At 53.8% G+C, this 21,999-nt stretch overlaps 1 protein-coding gene across 1 annotated transcript in view; it reads right to left on the minus strand.

The window, feature by feature from the left end:
• Window positions 1-60: 60 nt before the first annotated feature.
• The window catches only part of rnf19a (ring finger protein 19A, RBR E3 ubiquitin protein ligase), a 50,738-nt gene continuing 28,799 nt past the window's right edge, over window positions 61-21,999 (minus strand). Inside the window, exons 2-10 of the mRNA XM_035412742.1 lie at window positions 18,122-19,071; window positions 10,944-11,152; window positions 10,227-10,371; window positions 9,414-9,576; window positions 6,328-6,442; window positions 5,585-5,746; window positions 3,904-4,117; window positions 3,254-3,397; window positions 61-2,699 (exon numbers count right to left, since the gene is read on the minus strand). Coding sequence (XP_035268633.1) covers window positions 1,976-2,699; window positions 3,254-3,397; window positions 3,904-4,117; window positions 5,585-5,746; window positions 6,328-6,442; window positions 9,414-9,576; window positions 10,227-10,371; window positions 10,944-11,152; window positions 18,122-18,780 — 2,535 coding nt within the window. The 5' untranslated portion in view covers window positions 18,781-19,071 and the 3' untranslated portion in view covers window positions 61-1,975. The remainder of the gene's footprint in view (window positions 2,700-3,253; window positions 3,398-3,903; window positions 4,118-5,584; window positions 5,747-6,327; window positions 6,443-9,413; window positions 9,577-10,226; window positions 10,372-10,943; window positions 11,153-18,121; window positions 19,072-21,999) is intronic.

Genomic DNA, 21,999 nt, shown 5'->3' on the forward strand with positions numbered 1-21,999 from the left:
AAAAAATGTCAACCACTTGCAACCTTTCTGCCTGTTGAATGAGAGATAAAACACAAAGGCTTCTTTATCATTTTTTTTATTTTTGAGATATGCATTTACACGCATATTGTAAAGCAAATTAGCAAACAAATATACAAATACCTTAAGCTGTTTTGCACAAATTAAAAATTATACCTGGCACTAGTGTTTGAAGTATGGTAACGAAATATGGGGGGGGGGGGGGGGGGGTTGTGACAAAATGGAAATAAAATCAGGGTGGGGGGAGGTCTCAAATGGGAAAAAACTGCAGCTTGTGGCATTTTCTTTTTTCAGTCTGGAGCTATCATTCAGCAGCATCTGAATGGGAACAGGAAATCACAGGACCCAAAAATAAAAAATAATAAAATAAAAAAAAGTTTCATCCAATCGTCTGTGTCCCCGTACGCTTTTGTGCATTGCGGTACATGTATATGGGGAACTAGGATTAACAGTGCAGGTGCCTTAAGCCTTTTCTCTGGCCTCAGAAGTTTGCGTAGCTTTTTTTTTTTTTCTCGTGAGCGTGCGTAAAACAGCAGTCTGTACTCCTGAATCTGAATCTGTTTTTTTTCCCCCCCATTCTACCATTTGTTGACCGCGCCCCCTTCAAAGCGCACGTTGGCCAGCTGACGTCATCAAGGGTTACAGGAATAAGCCTGAGGGCTGTCTTTGGTAGGCAATTCAAGAGTCACATATTCATTAATGTCTACCACAGTATGTGAAATAACTACTAGCGTCTCTCCTGACGGCATTCAGACAGACATTCGGCTGAAGGTATATTTGAATTTTTTTTGTCTTTTTTTGTTTTGTTTTGTTTCGTTTTGTTTTGAAAGTTCTGAAGACACAGAATGAAGAAACGTACAAAAAGAACAGCGGAATTTTCAAAGGCACCATGAATCAATGAAGATGCGAAAAAGGTAAGAAAAAAAAAACAATCTTACTCTATAAGATGAACGCGTCAGCCTTCGGGAAACCTTCCAGCTGAAAGTCGAGTGTCAGGATTCTGCACGAAGCGATCCAGAGGGAGCCGAGCCCCTTTCTCCAAAAAGCCAAACCCGACAGCGGCCTTCCTGACCCTCATTCTTTAACCTGCAGACTCTCGTTCTCTCGAAACACCTGTGCCTGCCTGCCCCCCCCCCCCATGGTCAGCAGGCGAGCGGGCACAAACTGTGGGTTCCCCCGAGATAGGACCGGGTTTAGCTTTCGACCAGCCAGTGTGAACCTCCTTCTGTACAACTTCCCAAACAACAACTCTACGCGCTCCGCAAGAAGGCTGGCTTCCGTCAACCATCGTTTCCCGACGAACGAACAAACAATAAATAAGAATCATGAGCTTCACAGAAATAGCCTCGTCCTTTACAGAACGGTGGAGGGGAAGGAAACGGCGACGCCTGGTCCCTATGAAAGTGTGACGCGCGCGGCCCCCAGGGCTCCAGGGCTCCCCCCCGAGGAGCTCGGCCAGGGCGGGGAAAACCCGCACGTAAAGCGAACGGGCGAATAGGACGCGCGCCCGCGACAGAGTAAGGCGGGCAGGCCGGTTGACTCCTCCCCCCCACGTTTCCATGTTAACGAGGTGGGAAACGCAGTCCGAGGACTCGAACAATCAAGTAAGGGTGAGGGGGCGAGGGGGGGCGGGGGGGGGGGGATGGAGGCTCGTTATTTAACCCCGCTGGTTCGCGTCAAGCTCCTCCCACTCCAAATCAATCATTCGAATACAGCCAATGGATCTTTCAACGCATCTCGTACACGACACTTTTACCAGATTCCTCGTCGACAATCCTAACCGAAAAAGAAACGGAACAGATTATTAAAGCTGGCTTGTGGTGCGGAGGTGAGGAGGTGTGGGGTGTGGGGGGTGGTTGGGTGAGTGGGAACTCTTAAAAGGACCACCAGCTCGCAGACGCTGGCGAGGGTAAGGTCTGTGAGAGACGGGCGGAGTCCGTGTGCAGCACTTGTGGTGTCAGATTTCAGTCTGGATGCAGGCGTTCTTCACAGCGCTGGCCGGCTCTGGGTGGTTGTTGTTGGCCTCCTTCAGGGGCTCCGCCCCGCTGGGGCGCGCCAGGGCGACCGTCTCCTCGGCGATGTAGCAGAGGGGGAAGGCCTCGGGGCGGGGGGCGGGGCCCGGGGAGGCGGGGCCCAGGGGCAGGGGCGGGGGCGGCGGGCCCGGCGGGGCGGGGCAGCTCTCCAGCCGGTCGTTCTCCACCTCGGGCAGGGGGCTGACGGCGGGGGCGTGGGCGGGGGGCTGGGCGCGGCGCTCGGGGCCGCAGGGGCCCCTGGCCCCCTCCAGGTCGGAGCCGCTGAGCTCGGAGTCGGCCACCGAGGGCACGCTGTCGCTCAGCGAGGGCGAGTCCGGCTCGCTGGAGTTGGTGCTCCGGCGCTCCAGCAGCTGCGCGTCCATGTCCTCGCGCGACTCGTTGATCTTGGTCCCGCCCTTCTTGCGCAGCTTGCCCTTGCCCTTCTTCCCCGAGGATGATGAGGAAGAGGAGGAGGACGATGATGAGGAGGAGGAAGAGGAGGAGGGGGGAGCCGGGTCCTTGGCCCACTTGGGGCAGCCGGAGGGGCAGGCCCCACCCCCACCACGCCCGCCGTTGCTGCCGTCGTCGGCGCTGCTGCCGCCGCTGCAGTGGCGCAGTTTCCCCGGCTTCGACTCGATGTCCACCTGCACCTCCACGCTGTTCCCGTCTCTGCAAGCACACACGCAGTCACACACACAGGACACACACACACACACATCATGTGTGCACACAAACACACAGGACACACAAAGATAGGTACAGGAGACAGAAGAGAGGCCACTGCATTAGTTGGGACACTTAAGAAATCGTGGGAGTGGCGCACAGCTGAGGTGGTACACATAAAACACAGTTACATGGGTAATACACAGTTCCATCTTACAGAATGCACACAGATGGATGCACACCCTAACTGTGCATCCCTGTACAATGACAAGCACAGATGCAACTTTTGAGCCACACACTGAATATGGACTTTGTATACTGTATATGCCTTTTTATGTTGAAGTCCTTTTTTTTGCTGAGGTAGATCCAGACCAAACATTTTAACACATTCACATATACATGTACACACATACCCACACAGACAAGCTAAGGTACGCACGCACGCACAAGCTCACACACACACACGTGTACACATGCACCCAAGCTTGCTTGCTTGATAAAAGCGATGACAGGCGATCAGCTCTGGTCGTTACCGTGTCCGAGCCGAAAGCAGGTCTCACCTGTCCAGAGGCATGTAGGAGCCCAGAATGGACCCGGCCATGGCTTTGGTACTTGCGTTGTCGCTGATTGTCCCCAGACTGACGGTGCCAGACTCCCCACTCAGGCTGTACCGCTCCTTCTGAACGTCCGCCTGCACCTCCAGTCTGGGAGAGAGAGGCCATAAGACGTCAGTCAGGCAGAGGAGGAGCTTTTCACACAAATCGGATGATAATCCCTCTTATCAGCACAATACCATCTCTGAAAATGCGCTCGCACAAGCACAGAACAGACACCACAGCGGTCATACATGCACATGAGATTGTTTAGGGTTCAGTCTGATGCGTTAGGCTTCACCAGGGCTGGTTCTTGAAATCGCCACCAATGCCCATCAAAATCGAGTACTGAACCATAGTACTGTCTACACCACCATACCGCCATCGTTTTGGGGTTGGTTCACCTTAGAGAGAATTTGTTTTGACCTGCCTTTCTCAACGTGAATTCATTTCAAATGGACTTGCAAAGTGAGACAGCTATAAAAGTGTTGCGGTCGCAGACTTTGTGCATTATAGTTTATGATGGAACACAGAGTGCACTCCAGCTGAACTGAAACGAGCGTCAGATCAGAATGCACCGAGCGGAAAGGCACTGAGTCTCAGGGCTGTAGCGGTACCTGTTGTAGCAGCTGACCATGGCGCTGCCCGACAGGCTGCCGGTGATGCTGGTGCCGGCGAGCGCGGTGGTGCTGGCGGTCTCGCTCAGGTTGTCGCGCATGGCGCCGATGCGGTCCATGTGGCTCCCGCTGGCGCTCAGGCTGCCCGTCAGCCCGCCCACGCTGCCCTCGCCGATGCTCGGGTTGTTCCGCGTCTCCGCCACCGAGGTGCTGTCTGCGGGAGGGAGAGAGCGACAGTCAGGAAACCACGCCTCCTTACGACACGCTTAGTCATGCAGCTATGACTGAAACCACGCCCCCTTACGACAAGCTTAATCATGCAGCTATGACTGAAACCACGCCCCCTTACGACACGCTTCCTTATGCCTGAAACCACACCCCCAACGACAGCAGCTACCCCTGAAACCACACCCCTTACGACACGCTTCCTTATGCCTGAAACCACACCCCCAACGACAGCAGCTACCCCTGAAACCACACCCCTTACGACACGCTTCCTTATGCCTGAAACCACACCCCCAACGACAGCAGCTACCCCTGAAACCACACCCCTTATGACACGCTTCCTAATGTAGCCACCCCTGAAACCACACCCCCAACGACAGCAGCTACCCCTGAAACCACACCCCTTACGACACGCTTCCTAATGCCTGAAACCACACCCCCAACGACAGCAGCTACCCCTGAAACCACGCCCCCTTACGACACGCTTCCTAATGCAGCTACCCCTGAAACCACACCCCTTACGACACGCTTCCTAATGCAGCCACCCCTGAAACCACACCCCTTACGACACGCTTCCTAATGCAGCCACCCCTGAAACCACACCCCTTACGACACGCTTCCTAATGCAGCCACCCCTGAAACCACACCCCTTACGACACGCTTCCTAATGCAGCTACCCCTGAAACCACACCCCTTACGACACGCTTCCTAATGCAGCCACCCCTGAAACCACACCCCTTACGACACGCTTCCTAATGCAGCCACCCCTGAAACCACACCCCTTATGATACACATCCAAGAGGTATTACAGAAAGTGTCTCCATACAACACGCTTTATCGCACCCTGGAGTTCAGAGAACGCTCCAGCCCCAAGCCTAACCTGGAGGCCCTCATGCCTCGGCTCCCTCTGGCCTGCATGTTAATATTCACTTTGCTTACACTGTCTGTTTCATCACCTAGTTTAATACCTCCGGCTAGAATCAGCTCAACCACTACCATTATTTGCTCCAGATTCCCCACTACCTCCCAAGCACCATTTAACCCAACTTTACTAGAGATACCAGATATAGTTATAGATATAGATATATTACAACTATAGAATGTATCCCCCTCTATATCTACCCACTCTTATTTTTTTAAATTATTTTTTTAACCTTGCATGCTTAATGTTTGGAGGCTAGTGCTTGGTATTTTACTAATTCTCCTAGTATCTGTAAAAAGCACACAATAAAATAACAGTGAAGGGGCTTGGCTGCTTGGGAGTTCAGTTAAATTCAAAGCGCACTTCCTGAAACCGGCATCATGCTGAAACCACGTCCTGCAACACTTCGTGACCAAAACCCTCACGCCAGAGAAGTCACCCCAAACCGCTCCAGTCCCATGACTGACCGCACGCGCGCGAACACGAGGGCCGCGCGCGAGCGTGCGGACATGACGGCCGCGCGCGCGTCCTTACCGGTGGCGGCCGCTCCGTTGCCGGCGTTCATCTCGTTCTCCTCGTCGAACTCGATGCGCACCCCTTTGCCGTTGCCCGCCGACACGCCGCAGCCCCCGCTGCGGCACAGGGAGATGGGCACCACGCCGTACACGTACGCCAGCATGATGGGCACCCCGATGCCTGCACACACACACACCGGCGGCACACATCACTGCTGTGCCCACAGCGCCAGCTAACATGCGCATTGCTTAAAGCAGCGGGTACATTTTACAAACCAGTTCATTTATTCATCCATCCATCCAGGAGGGGGGGGGGGGGGGGGAGACTCTAATATTGACTTTTTCAAGGGGGACCGAGCCGAACCTTCCCATAAAATTAATTGGACAAAATCCCACAATCGAAAGAAAAAGTGCAAGAGAATGCAAGAAAGAAATAATGAGCCAACAGGAGCAATAGACCAGGAAGGCCCCACAATGTGTGCAGTTACACCTGTACAACACTAGGGTCCACCGTTCCCCCAGGAAAGAGGTGGTCGATCGATAGCACAGTCCTTCCTAGCTGCAGAATTAAGGGAATTTATAATGAAAGCTATATCTGCTATATCTTCGGGGTGAGAAGGAACATTACACACAGAGCGAATGCGGAAGTGCACAGCTGGAGACACATTCTGCAAATAGAGTAACACTGCGAGCGAGTCCGAACTTGTCAGACTGTCACGCAACCCTGTGAGAGAGAGAGAGAGCGGGCGGGAAAGGGCTTACCAACGGTCACAGCAGCCACCACCGGAGACACGATCACAGACAGAGTCACGCCGCCCGCTATCACCAGGTTCCTCTTGTGCTTGGAGATGTCCTTTCCTTCATAGCGGTTGTGAATCTGCGGCGGGGGGGGGGAAACAGGCAGAGCAGTGTTACAACATTACATTACAAACATTTAGCAGATACTCTTATCCAGAGCGACTTACAAAACCTTTTAAAAATTAGTTTTTTTACACTGCATCCATTTATACCGCTTGATATATACTGAAGCAAGGCAGGTTCAGTACCTTGCTCAGTGGTACAAGAGCAATGCCAAAACTGGAAATCAAACCTGAAACCTGTGGGTTAGAAGACCAGCTCCGTACCCATTACACTACACTGCCACCAACGTCAAAAAGGGCGGGGGCACTACAGCAGATCTGATGTGCTTCACCTCTACCTGACCCCAATTGATCCCAACAGCGTCACAACTCTACGCAGGGACATTCATCCATTCTAGCGGCTGCCACTGGCATCGCCAAGGTCTACCGGCCAGGCGACGGCCTCCAGCCCCCTCAGCTCAAGGAGTAACTCCAAGCGCCAGCTCTCGGCCAAATGGCCAATTACAGAGCACTGTTTGGACGGGAAGTTACAGACGTAGAGTGGGCTCAATAATGTTTGGGACAAAGACATTTTTTCCTTGATTTGGCTCTGTACTCCACAGTTTTACATTTGTAATCAGACAATTCACATATGGTTGAAGTGCAGCCTCAGCTTTTATCAAATGGTATTTATACATTTTGGTATGACCACGTGAAAATTATAGCACTTTTTACACACAGTGCCTCCAATTTGGGACAAATGGCTTCACAGGTGTTTCTAATTAGTCAGGTGTGTTCAATAGCTTCCTTAGTGCAGGCACAAGAGAGCTTTCAGTATCTAGTCTTGATTCTAGGCTTGATTCTTGCCTCTGTAGTCTGTTATTGAATAATGAAGAAAAACCCCCACAAAAACACTTGTCCGACAGATCAGAAATACTCTTCAGGAGGCAGGCGTGGATGTTTTAGTTACTACTGCCTGCGGAAGACTTCACAAACAGAACTACAGAGGCTACACTGCAAGATGCAAACCACAAGTCAGCTGCAAAAAACAGGGTGGTCAGCTTACAGTTTGCTAAGAAGTGCCAAAAGGCTGGCTGCAGTACAGGCCTGGTACAGCATCACCAGAAAAGGCACTCAGCATTGTGGTCATGTCTACGCATCAGACTTCATGCAGGCATTGCGTGCAAAGGATATGTGACAAAGTACTGAACATAACTTTCAATTACATAAAATGAACAAGTCCCAAATGTTATTGTACCCTGAAATGGGGGGCTATCTATAAAAAGTGCTATCGTTTATACAAGGCAAAACTAACGTGTATAAAAATACCCTTAAATAAAAGCGGAGACGGAAAAAAAAAATGTCTTCATCCAAACCGCTATGGAGCTCACTGTATGTTTAAGGTTCACTGATAATTTAGTAAAAATTGTGTCGTCAGAACAACTCATCGCCCTGCCACTGACATCCCTAGCTGGGTGACTTCTCATCAGGCTGCCTACTCAAAGATTACAGGAAGCCCCAGTCAGCTTTGTCAGCTTGCAATGCACCGGCCCATCACCAGCGAAACCTAGAGTGAATTATTACAGGGAGGGTTTAATCTGATGGCCCAGCCCATGCTCGGACGAGCTCAAAGGGCAGAGCAGACAAGCGGAAGAGTGACGAGATACTGGCTGGGCAATACAGAGCGCAGCGTGAATGTCTCACTGTACAGCTCTGTTCAAACAAAACAAAAAAAAAACCAGCTACGCAAATCAACCGTAGTGATAAACCTGGCTATGACTTCGCATACGCAACACTTTCAAAAAGAACCGAGTTTCAAACGGGTTATTTTTTATTTATGTAAAAAAAGTAAAGGAGAACAGGGTTTCAAACGAAACCAAAAGTGGCACGGTGTAGTCATACCTCCGCAGAGCTTCCTTCAGCACCAAACATTCCCCACACGCTTGAGTTTCCCCTGCCATAATTACAGCCTGAACCGCAGGACAATGACATCACAGACAGCTCAGTTTAAGGTGGACACGATGATAGTACAGTCGAAACATTATTGCTTGGAAGGGCAAGATTTCGATACGCTTGAGCATTTTAAATACAGAGCTGCTTCAGAACAAGCAGCCATTAAAAAAAGGTTAATATCTTGGTGCAGATGGGGGGGCCTGCATCTTTACACCTATCCCATAATAAGAGAAACCAATAGAAACAACCTTTTACTTTGTTCTTCTGAGACCCAGCTGTTACTGCCACTTTAAATAAAACCACAGAACAAGAACTGTATTTTAATGATCCGTGGATGAAACAAGCCCAGCTACTCAGCAGTAACGCACAGCGGCCTTATCTTAGAGCGAACTGTGAAGAGGCTAGTTTTTCTGTTCGTAAGTGTGAGAGACGTGCGTTTTGTTCACAGCAGCGTAGCTAGCTAGCCACAGAAGGGCTGATGCAATATTTTTCGGATGTCACAGTTCGCAGCACTGTCGCCAGTGGGCCTATTTCAGTCCTGAAGTGTCGGGTGGATTTCCCCGAGATATTTGATTTCACTTAAAAGGAGGAGCACATTTGTGCCGATTGCAGCAGTTCTGCAACTGAAAGCGGCGTGAAAGCAGAAGAGGCGATGCGCCCCATTTGTTCACTTCCGCTCCAAGGCCACTCGATATGAAGCAGGGCCCATAAGCCCAGCTGCTCTGCAGCAGCGCAGAGCGGACCAGGGGAAAGCCCAGCTCGTCTGTTCTTCAGACAGGGGTCCACACGGGTCTCTCAGGCGCTGCATCACATTTTCTCAGCCCCCCCAGGGGTTCAAAGGCTTCAGGGAGGCACTGAGTCTCTCGCTGGCCAGGCCGTTATCAGCAGTGTGGACAGGCCTGAGCGGACCGGATCCTGCAGGTATGCAGTTCCATAAACAGGTCCAGGTAAAGCCGAGGGAGACGGGGCCAGACTGGGTCTGCGCCACGCCTGCTAACGAGGAGACGCGACGGAACGGGGGCGAACCCGCGGGGACCTCCGAGCCGCGCGACCCACCTTCCTCCCCACGTAGACGGGGATCCCGATGATCATGGCGGGGATGGCGATGCCGGCGATCAGCGCGATGCCCACGGGGGCGCCCACCAGCGTGCCCAGCTGCCACAGGATCTTCTTCTTCCGGCTCCAGGGCTTCTTCCCCCAGAAGGTGCAGCCAGACGGGCTGGGGGGAGGCAAGCAAGCAGGCGGCTCGTTTAGAAGTTTAAAGCTGAGCGTTTTACCATTAAACTTCCATACGTTACGCAATGAGAACTGCCCATGAGAAACCCCTCCTCCCTCATACTGAGTAACCCCTCCCACACACTGAGAAACCCCTCCCTCATACTGAGTAACCCCTCCCACACACTGAGTAACCCCTCCCACACACTGAGTAACCCCTCCCACACACTGAGTAACCCCTCCCTCATACTGAGTAACCCCTCCCACACACTGAGTAACCCCTCCCACACACTGAGTAACCCCTCCCACACACTGAGTAACCCCTCCCACACACTGAGTAACCCCTCCCTCATACTGAGTGACCCCTCCCACACACTGAGTAACCCCTCCCACACACTGAGCAACCCCTCCCTCATACTGAGTAACCCCTCCCTCATACTGAGTAACCCCTCCCACACACTGAGTAACCCCTCCCTCATACTGAGTAACCCCTCCCACACACTGAGTAACCCCTCCCTCATACTGAGTAACCCCTCCATCATACTGAGTAACCCCTCCCACACACTGAGTAACCCCTCCCTCATACTGAGTAACCCCTCCCACACACTGAGTAACCCCTCCCACACACCGCGCGTGTCACACGCGCGTCCTCACCTCAGGTAGTGCAGGTCGGAGATCTCCTTCATGCACAGCCAGCAGAACTCGCAGCCGCACACGGCGCAGGTCATGTGATTGCAGCTCCCGTCGTTCATCTTGATTATGTACGCGGCGCAGCGCGGGCAGGGCTTGATGTCATCGGCTGGGATTTAAGGGGGAGGGTCATTTGAGCTTCCAGATGAGTGGGTGCCTCGGTGAAGCGTGTGAGTGTGTGCGCGCGCGTGCATGAGTAGATGCATGTGCGTCTGCGAATGCGCAAAATGTGCGCATGTGTGCGTGCATGCACATACGAATGTGTGTATATGAGTATGTCTGTCCATGAAAGTATGCATGTGTGAATGTGTGTGTGTACATGCAAGCATATATGTGTGTGCATTAGAGTATGCGCGTGAGTATACACGTCTGTGAGCATGTGAGTGCATGTGTGAGTATACGTGTGTGAGCATGTGTTAGTGTGCGTGTGTCAGTGTGAGTGTGTTAGCGTGCGTGTGTCAGTGAGTGTGTGTTAGCGTGCGTGTGTGAGTATACGTGAGCGCGTGTGTCAGTGAGAGCGTGTGTTAGCGTGCGTGTGTGAGTATATGTGAGCGTGTGTTAGCGTGCGTGTGTGCGTGTGTGTCAGTGTGAGTGTGAGTGTGAGTGTGTGTGTGTGTGTGTGTGTGTGAGCGTGTGTGTGTGAGTATACGTGAGAGCGTGTGTTAGCGTGCGTGTGTGTACCTGTGGCCCCGCTCTCCTGGCTGTAGCTGAGGGAGGAGGAGCGGATGGTGCGGAGCCTCAGGCTCTGGGCCCGCTGTTGCCGGGCAGCGTCGCAGGTCTGGTTGGGGTGCCACAGCTGCTTGCAGTGGTAGCAGAACTCGGTGCCGCACCCGTCCCGCCCGCAGGTGATCTTGGGGCAGCTGGCGCAGCCAAAGGCAATGACTGCATACCTGCACAAGGTCAGACGGAAACAGGACATCACACACCGTTACACGGAACTGAACACAGACTACTCTAACACAGCTTAACGTCTCATCAGCGTCACAACGTAGCGGAGCTGCCATTTAAATGGCACAACCATGCTCACGGATCCGGAGCGGCTGGAGACGGATTCATTCTGGCACTCGGGAGTCGTTCGAGCCCCTGGTCCGCCAGCGGAAGGTTAATTGGAATGGAAAATAAAGTCCGCCCGGCGAGCCTGGCCGTACGTCCGAATGCAAACGAATCGAATCGATTCCAGCTCGTGTGGCTAACGGCACGCAGCTGAACGAGCACCGCGCATGGATGCATTAAAAGGCCATCGCGCCTGGCAAATGATAAAGCCAATACATATCCGTTTCAACTTTTCCTTCGACAACCATCACACCTTCAACGCAAAAAGAAGCGACTGAATAGAGATAGATTTCTTTACTGTCATTGCACAGAGTACAACGAAAGTGAGTAGCAATCCTGACGGTGCATTCACACAAACAGCGATTAAAAATAGAAAAGAGTTCAAGCGAAACTCATTTAAGGTGCCAAAACATATAAATAAAATGTATATATTTGCTGTAACCTATAAAACAATAAGATATAAAACAATACGATACGATAACATTGGCAGCTGAGATATTGCACTTCAGGATATTGCACATTTGCTGAATTGCAGTGGCCCTATGTACAAGTAGTCCAGTTAGGAATATATGCAAAGGTGCAGTTGACATGTAAACATCTGTGCCGTGTTCTATAAATGTAACTGCAAGTATTGCAGTGCTGAACCGCGGCGGCAACTGGTTGTCCCTGTGTTTAAGGCAAGATGTTACATAATTTTCAGCTAGTCCAATACAGTTCCTATATTCCCCTAATAAACTGGGGAGGTTTTGGTGGTTTTAAATTCTGGGCATATTTTTTTATTCATTTTGGGTAGAAATTCTCCCTTAAGTTGCGGTAATTTTACGTTGTGAGGAAGTGCAGCTCTGTCTCTCTGGGCAGCCAGGTCCGCCTGTGTGTGCCTTTATCGATGGCCAGGCTGTGCTCACTGAGTGTGTGCATTGTCAAGGTTTTTCTCTGCTTGCTATCTGTGACCATGGTCAGGTAATCACAGCCATGGTGTAATATAGCCTGTTTAGGGCCAAACAGCAAATCAAGTTAGTGTTGGGCTTTTGTCATTTCTTTCCAACAGGTGCAATATTCTTCTTCTCGTTTCATTATAATTGAATTCTCTCTCCACCGTGCGGAAAAGGGGTTGCCTGAGGGGACGATTCTGCTGGTCACTCTGTCCTCGGGAGCCACGGAAACGCCCGGGCTCCACCTGGGATCTCGTTACACGGCAGCAGCTGCTGTACAAGACGAAAACAAAACCTCGACACAACCAGCGCAGCGAGCCGCCAACCCAGAGCTGAACGGACATGACACGCACTCCTCCTCCGGTCCCCCCGCGCTCCTCCGCCGCCCCCCCCCCCCCCCCCCCCACCCCAAACCGGGGCGGGTCACAGCGCGGGTGATCTACGGGGCTGTCCCACAGAATGAGCACGAGACCCTCCAGCAGCCCCTCTTTTCCAGCACCGCAGTAAACCCCAGGCTTTCCGGTCCAACCACAGTAATCCAGAGCAGCAGGCCGCCCCCTGGCTCTCTCTTTCCCACTGCATCCCAAGCCCTCCATCCAGAATTGGCCCAATCTTTTTTCTGTATTTTTTTTTGGGGGGAAGGGGGGGAAGGGGTGTTACTTTAGAAGGCCTGCAGACGCAAGGGAGCGGGGTCCAGCTGCTGAACCGGGCCGGGACGTTTCCAGGGAGTAATTCGCGGCAGATGTGAGTTCTCCTCCCACGCGCGTTCGCAAAGCCGCAGTTTCCACTGACAGGTACAGCGCTGGACCAGGGAGAGAGGGAGAGGGGGAGAGGGGAGAGAGGGGAGAGGGGAAGGGGGGGGACGGGGCGCCAATACAGGAAACCGGGGGTTGGGATAACAATGGGGATGAAGCGCTCTCGTTTCCGCTGGGGCTAACAAGAGCAGCGGCCACAGTGCCTGGGAGGAGAGAGAGCGTGTTTACATGGGGGGGCTGTTCTCTCCTCCGGCCCCCTTTATAGCCCCCCCCCGCCCCGCCCCCCCTACAGCACGTCCACCAGATAGCCTGCAGCTGCCGAGAGCGTGTCTTCCAAAGAGACGAATTTACTTTCCTCCTCTCCGGAGAGGGAGGGCGGGGCCTGCGTGTGGCGGCGGGACAGGGAGGGTCTCGGGCAGCGCCGGGGACGGCCGCCTGAGGGCGAACGGCGTCGGTGCGGACCCGGGGCGGCGGCGCGAGGGAGACCGCTAACGAACATCTGCCCGGGCCGCCGGGCCTCTGGGACCCGGGCCGGATGGTTTCCCCGAAGCCCGGAGCGCGTCAGCGGTTCTTGGCGACGTGACGCCGGCGCTCTGCCAGGGTTTCCGCGGAACCGCTGGAGCCGGGGGCCGGTTCGCCAGATACGATCCGCGTCTGGGAAATGACCGCACGGCATCGGCCGTTTGCGTCAACAGCACGGCGTACGAAACGCTCATTTTGGCGCTAGCTTCAGCGGCGGTTTCAAAATGCAGAGGGTGATGACGTCACGTACAGCGACCCATTCCACCCAGGCAGTGCGTTTCCACCACGGCTTTGTTGCCGGGCGTGTCGTTGCCGTGGCGCTCGCTGCCCGGCGCGGGTCATTGCCGTGGCGCTCCTGTCCAGCGTGCGCGCCGTTGCCGTGGCGATCTCACCCGATCGCCGCTGCGCCTTCCTTTCGCGGCTCTCCTGCCGATTCTGCACTGCGACTCCTGAGCCAGCGGCTGCTGCTGCCGCATCATATCATTTAACGGCCGCGTCTGGCAGCGCTCCTGGGGACCATGAATCCTGACGCTCGGCGGGAAAAGAGTCCAACTTCCCGGCTAATGAACTGCAGCCCCCGCGCGCCCACAGTAAAAGCCATCAGAGCTCCTCCACACACCTTAAGGCCTTTGAAACCTGGAGCCGTACACGGTTTCAGCAGGCGAGCCATTGGTCAAAAATAAGCTTAGCAGGCGAGTTATTATCAGGGGTTAAAATCACACTGTTCATAAACCCTATAGCAGCGGAGCGGCCATAACAGCATGGGTGGCTGAGACTTGCATCCCCTTCAGGATGCTAGTCTTCTGCAAGAGAGTTCACAGTGGACACCTTTCCAAACTCTTAACGTGCTTCCTGGTGTTCCAACTACCAATCCGGAGTCTCGCCCTGCCTCTCAGGAAGCCACAGATTAAGGTCAGACAAGGAACGCCATTTTTTTCCCCCGTTATTATAAATATTATTGACTATACTCTGGGCAGACGGTACCTGGCAATGCTGGTAGCGCAGTGCAGGGATGACAGGTATAATAGCGTCACCCTCCCAGACCAGAAAGACCGCAGAGCAGGCAGCAGCTGCACTGCCCGCCACCCTGACCCCTGTCACCGACCCCGGCTTCACACACTGCGGCCTAGCGACGGCAGTCAGGAGGAGACCCGGAGGTCTGGAACCAGGACGGCGCTAGCTCGATTAGCGTGTCGTAAAGGCCTAAAGGGATCAGGGCCAGCCTGAGGAGGGTCTGAGGGGCAAAACGGCACAGGCCTGCTAGCAGCGTGCAAGGAAAACCAGCGGTTTGCGCAGCACCTGCCTCAGACGAGCTGGGGGAGCGGTGCTTAAAGAAACGTCACGAGATAGACAGGGGCCCAGTACAAGCCACTTAGGGACCGACGATATTTTACCAAACCATTTCCATGAGTGGAATCAGGAAAAGAACAGACATTTGGAGTAAAGACGTGCGCGCCACATGCCTTTGAACTCTGAAGAAGTGCACCGAGCCCTACCAACCAGTTTCGTTCTTTGAGCAGAACTGTGCTGCTTGCCACTTCCTGAAGTGACTAATGTGATTTTCAGTGACAGCGCACAGCCACCCTTACGTTCCTGTTACGGGTGGAAAGGTCGTCAGGCTGGGGGCAAACCACAGCCCGCGAGTGCTACTCTCAGTCAGGTAACCAGTTACCACACATTACCACACACCGAGGCAGTTTCACATACGGCCGATGCGCTCTTTTTCAAAAGTTTATTTTCCCGGACGAGGCGGCGGCTGTTTGGAGGTGTTCCGTGCCGGTCCAGGGGGACGCACGCGAGCGGGAGGGGGGGGGGGGGGCGATTTCGGAGTACAGCGGTTTTGGCAACATCGCAAACAAACTCACGAACGCTTATTTGAACAGCCGGGTCCAGAGAGCCGCCGTTAGCCCGTCTCCCGCCCCTCTAGAGGAGAGGTCACGCAAACGGCACGAGGGCGGGCTTTCCGGAAACATCCGCCGAAACCGTCTCACGTTGCACTGGGCCGCCTCTCCGGAACGCCGGGGTCCTGGGAAGGGAGGCCCCCCCGAAACGGCAGCCAAACCGCAGACGTGCCCGGCGGACGGACGGGAAGCAGGCCCGGGACGAGCATTCCCTTTAAACCGCAGCCTTCCCAGCCAAAAGGGAAACCGGAGCGGGGCGGCCTCTCCCCGCGGCCGCTCCTAATAAAGACATTGCGCGATGGAACGAGGCCGCGACTCCGCAGACGCCCCCGGGCCCAGGACCCGGCCTCGCTCCAGACGCCACGCGATCCCGCCCCAAATTAAAACCTTCCGCCGCTTTCACGGCTGGCCAAGGCGCCCCGCAGACCGGCAGGTCAGCGAGGTCTCCGGCACACAGGCCAGGAGGCGGGCGAGAGGGAGCGGAGAGCGAGCCGGAACGAGACGGGAACGGAGCGGGAATATTATGGGATGGCGCTGGAAAGCGCGTGGGTGGGGGTGGGGGTTGCGGTGTGAGGCAGCCCCAGGTCAGGACACCGGTCCGCACGCCGCTACACCGCACACCCCCTGAGACGACAGTCAGAACAGCCGGCACAGCCCCACGTGACTTCACTAAAACAACAGCTTTATTTTTATTCTTTAATAAACATTTTAAAAAATATAAAAATTAATTTGTAATTTGCTTTAATAAATATTTGTGCCCGAGGTGGGGCTGAACGCGTCCAAATCCCAGCCCAGTTTCGGAACGTCTAACGAGCCGGACACAAACGCAGCCGTGCTCACGCGGCGCCCCCCGCTGGCGATGCAGGGGAGCGGGCATCTGCGCTTCTCCGGAACGCGCGGTGCTGCCAGCGCCCGTTTAGAGGGCTTTAATTAGCCACCGCGAGCGGCGCTCGCTGGGAAAGGGGGCGGGGGGGGGGACATAATGAACGCTGCTTATTAACAGAGGCGTTCAGCGACGGGTCTACCCTGAGCACGGGGGGTAAGCGCAGAGAGAGAGAGAGAGAGAGAGAGAGAGAGAGAGAGAGAGAGAGAGACAGAGAGAGAGAGGGGTTAAAGAGCGTCTCGCGGCGTAGGCCACGCCTGCCAGACACCGCCGCGCCTGTCTCTGCAGCGACACACAGGCCTGCTTTTAACCGCACGGCGGGACCAAACCGTGGAGCCAGCACGCTGCTGCAGGCTCCAGCCAACAAAGGCCCCGTGCCCCACAGAGAGACGGGATGCCCTGCGGGCACCCCATAGGGGCACAGCGCCGGGGGAGGGGGGCGTAGGTGCACAGCGTTGGCAGGGCGCAGGAGGTAAAACTGCGTTACGGACGCTCACGCAGGGCATGATGTCATTGTCGATGCCCGCGTTCCCCATGGAGCAGAGCCAGGCCCGATCCTGGGCTTGACAGACGACAGCTGTCGAGCTAAGCGCCCGGTTCGAATTATTTCCCCGCTGCGGAAGAGTTCACTGCATCACCCTCGCCCTACACGGAGAGAACCGGAGCCAAAATCCAATTCGCTTCCTTGGGCCAGTGTTCACACACAACAGGCCACACAGTGCTACCACACGCCCTTTGGAGGAGGGACCCATCTCTTACCGACGATGCCTGTGGGTCTCCGGTAAGGCTGGGTGTTCAGGAAGATAGCCAATCAGCAGCAAGGCCTTGCAGCTTACATGCGATGCACAAAAAGACATTACACGATCACACAAAGCTGTACAACCTCGCTGCTGATTGGCCGCCTGATCAACACCCAATAGACATCAGCGGTGCGATTTTTTCCCCCGGAAACATTTCACGCTGCCTCTGAAGTTAGAATGTTTACTTCCACATCAGGCATAATTAAAGAAAAAAAGTCACGAAAGAAAAGCAATACAGCACATGATTGCAGTGACCGTTAATGCGTTTGATAATTACTGTTGCGGGACAAGGGCCCAGCCCTCGTTCCTGCTTCATTATTAGGAGAAACAAATGCAGTCAGAGCCCGAGAAACATTGGTCAGCTGGGCTAAGTTTGACAGCTGTCACTCAGCTACACAGAAATACAGCTTTGAGAAATAAGTGGGGCAGCTGTAAGAAAAAGGAGTTCAAAAAGGCCAGAGTTTAACCTCTGCTCATTCATGCTTGAGCACACATCGAGGGAAACCGATTCCTCCTTCAGTCGCTGAAGATTAGAAAGCGATGAGAGGGGTAACTGAATGACAGCTCTGCCGAGTGTTTTTCAGAACTGGATCAGTCTGTCAAAAAGCTTCAAAACCACCAATTCCAAAAATGAGGAACAGAAGTCAATTGATGACGAAGAGAGAAATGAGGTCTCGAAGCTTTTTTTGATGTGCTAATCAAATCTGAAAAGATGTGTTGTGAAGAAGTGTCTGTGGGCTGAAAGAGAGTGAATAGCATTAATTTTTAACTTCCCCTTCACTGAGGCCAGTCTCATTACCCACTAAAGACTGAGCGGACACTGCGGACGTATTCCTCTTATCTACCGCGGCAGTGAGCAGCAGATAAGAAAACGACTCTGTACACATACACAAGCGCTCGCGTTCAAAACTCTGAGCTACGCGGAGCTGCGATGGGGCCTTCAGATAAACGCGCGCGAGGCCGGGGCGACGCTAGCGGGCGCGGCGGCGGCGGGCGGCGGCAGCCCTCCTTACCCGCAGTCCGGGGCGGGGCACCAGCGGCAGTCGGGGTCGGCCACCAGCCAGCGGCGGAGCATGAACTCCTCGTACTTCTCCATGAGGGCGCGGTCGGCCAGGATCATGCGGATGTCGTGCGGGTTGAAGCGCTCGGCGCACTCGGGGCAGCTGATGTTGACGCGGCTCTCCGAGATCTCGATGCGCAGGTACTGCCGCAGGCAGTCGGCGCACGACCGGTGGTGGCAGGTCATGATGTCGGGGAAGCGCTCCCGCGCGTGCCGCAGCAGGCACAGGGGGCACTCCAGGAGCTCGGCCCCGCCCTTGGAGGAGGAGGAGGCGGCGGCCGAGTGCGAGGAGGACGCCGAGGAGCCCGGGCCCGAGGCCGAGGAGGCGCCCGAGGAGGCGCCCGAGCAGGTGGAGGCGGCCCCCGGCGCGGAGAAGGCCGAGCTCTTGTCGTTGCACATCTCCGAGTGGATGCTCTCGATGCTGGCGATGCCGTCCACGCCGCCGGGCGGCTCGCGGGACTTGCGCTTGGGCTCCCGCCGCCGGCGGAACAGCGAGGCCAGCGAGATGCGCCGCTTCCTGGGGCCCTTCTTGACGGACGGCAGGCTGACCGAGGAGGTGGCCGACTGCAGGTCCCGGTCCGAGCCCATGGGCTGGTGCTTCTGCAGGCTCATGGCTGGAGGGGAGGCGCTGGCGGGGGTCACATGGATGGGGAGGGCAGGAGGAAGAGGAGGAGGAGGAGGATGAGGAGAAGGAGGGGGTGTGGGTGGGGGTGAGGGAGGAGGGCTGGGGGCGGGGGGGGCAGGGTTCCTGGACGGGGTGCACAGGGTTTAAGACATGGCGGCTCCTCGCCTCCACGGGCCGGTCTCTTCAAACAGCCGGTCGGGTCGGGCCGGGCCGGGCCGGGCCTCGGAGGCAAACTCTGCGACACGGGGACGAATCGGGTACACGGGAGACCTCGGGACCTGCAAAACAGAACAAGGGGTCATCAAACCAGAGAACAAAAGACCGGAAAAGAGACCCACAGGCTATGGAGAAATCGACAACAGAACATCTCCTAGAAGCCCCCCATCAAGACATCAACACGGCCAAAGCATTATTAAACCACAATGATTCCCAGAACTCACAACTGAGAGATGAGTGATAAGTCTGAGGACATCAGTTAAGAGATCCATCAGACCGAGGCAGTGGGGAGCAAATAGTTCCTGCCAAAGCCACAGGCTTCATTTCATCAAGTTTCTTGTGGTAAAAGCTCCACCCAAATTCTGCAACTAATCACCAAACAATTTGTCGTCGTTTTCAAACGCTAGTCCACTAGCCTCCAGCAGAACCTGAAATAACTGCTGGGGATCCTGATATCGCTAGCGACTTTGCATGTTCCTTTTCAGCCTGGTAAACAGGTCCAGATGTTAGCTGACCAACATCTTCCCGCAGGCTTTTCCAGAGGGAGGACTAACCAGTTGGCCAATCTTTTTTTTTCGAAAGCAGGTTATACGCCGCGCAATCAAATCCCTCGATCCAGATGCACGTTTTTTTTTTTCCTTCTGGGGGCCCCGCCAGAACCACGGAGATGAGAGATTAGGGTCGGGTCTGCACGCTCTCAGAAAAAGGGCTTCGGCTCGACTAGGCGGCGTGGGTGAAATGTGCGAGCAACAGGAAATGACAACAGAAAGAAAGAGAGCAGAGGCTGGCGCTGCACGCGGAACGAACGCGGCGTCGGAATCCAGCGCTGTGAAAACGGCTGCACACATCCGCACCAACACGCCAGCCTGCAACAGCCCAAACTGAAACCTACTGCTACAGCCGCGTACAGTCGCTGGCCCGATGACAGAAACCTGATTTACAGTCTAAGGAGTGCCTCCCCAGGGGATCGCACTGTAATCTGGACTGCATCGATACGCCCAGCTAACCCATGTCACATTAAACATCACTCCCACCCCTGGAATTTGACCCTGGAATTTTATGGGAATTTGTGTGAGCCTGGAATTTGGCCAAAGCTGGAAATGAAGTAACATCCTGCCAGCCCTTGTGTATACTTTGTGTGCAATGCATACTGTAGGTGACTGCAGTCCAAGGTTATGGCTGGAGTACAAAGTATCACATAAAAGGCTTTAGAAGACAGGATAACAGAAGGGGCACTCCCAGCCATATACTCCCAGTCGCAATCCAGATCGTTTACCACCGACAATCCCAGCCCCATTCCACAGCAATTACCACTGACAATCCCAGCCCCATTCCACAGTATTCACCACTGACAATCCCAGCCACGTTCCACAGCATTCACCACTGACAATCCCAGCCACACTGAGGAATTTACCACTGACAATCCTAGCCACGTTCCACAGCATTCACCACTGACAATCCTAGCCACGTTCCACAGCATTCACCACTGACAATCCTAGCCACGTTCCACAGCATTCACCACTGACAATCCCAGCCACATTGAGGAATTCACCACTGACAATCCCAGCCACATTCCACAGCAATCACCACTATTCCACACTTGTCAGAACCTGAAACCAACACTTGCAATGTCAGAAAAGAGCTCTCATCACTGACGCCCCCAGCCTTGCATGACAGAACTGACCAATGATTACTGCACTTATTTTTAGTACTAGAAGACATAACCACGAAGGGAGAATGTGATGACTCAGGATATTAAATCAGGAATGGGAGAGCAGACTTACATCCAGCATAAAATGGAATGGAATGCTGTCTCTTTGGAGAGCAGGGTATTAGAATAACTGTTGGCATAATATGCCAACTGAATAATAACAATAATGAATGTCATTCATAATTTTCTTATGATACTTGTAACAGAAGCGAGTCTGAAAGAGCAGGATGAAATAAGCTACAAATAATCTTTTATAAAAAAAGATATTTAAAAAAAAAAAAAAGCCCTAGGAGCAATTTCCTTTTCAAATTTTCATTCAAATGAAGTGCTTTCTCTTTGATTCTCGCAAGACTACCAGTGGCTGTGCAAATATTACGATCAATAAACACAAATGTCAGACATGGAAAGACGATTTGGCTCATTTTTTTTTTTTGCATAAAAAGCACGGAGTCCTGCGTTAACACAACCACTGATATCTACGAGACGTTTCTAGAGAGCAGAACATCCTGTGCTGGAAAACGAAAAATCACAAGTTTGCACAGCTTATCTTGAGGCGAGGAACAGCACACAAGGTTGACAACCTGCCCTTGCAGAGAAGCCATGCAGTGCACTGTATCAACACAGCGGGCCTTCTGTGGAACAGGGAACAGGGAACAGGGGTGCACTGTGGGGCTAGTCGGCCTGCCAAGGGTCACTCCACACAGATGGCGTAAAAACAGGCCATCAGGAAAAGGGCTGCGTGTGTGTGTGAGCACGTGTGTGTGTCTGAGAGCACGGTCACCCCGGGATTTCAGTTGGGGGAGCGGGGGGTGTTCCCCCGTGAGTGCCTCCCCTCCAGACTGGGGGGGGGGGGGGGGGTGTTCGGGGACACACAATCCACCTGCCACAGCTGCACTGTCCACAGCAGAGTGCAGAGAATCAGCTGCTGACTGGAATTTCACTGGATTTACACCTTCGCAAGTGCTCTGCCAAATTTATGAGTGACGTCGCAGCAAGGAGATGGGCCGGTAATTACTACTGGGATTCAAATTGAGGTTTAACAAGGAGAAAAGAGGGAGAAAAATGGAGAAAAAGCCTTGAACACAGATGCATGCAGTCCCCGACATTTATGCTTTCCTGTTTGCCTGGGGCAGAGTACAGTCTGTGATTAAGCAGCTGAATTATTCAACTGACTTGACTGACCACATAGGCTTAAAATAAGGAAGTAGGCTTAAAATAAAATGCTGTTTTACAGTCATCACATCTGATCCAAACATTCTCTGTCTAGTTGCAATGTTGC

Source organism: Anguilla anguilla, chromosome 1 (genome assembly GCF_013347855.1).
Source record: "Anguilla anguilla isolate fAngAng1 chromosome 1, fAngAng1.pri, whole genome shotgun sequence".
Classification (NCBI taxonomy): domain Eukaryota; kingdom Metazoa; phylum Chordata; class Actinopteri; order Anguilliformes; family Anguillidae; genus Anguilla; species Anguilla anguilla.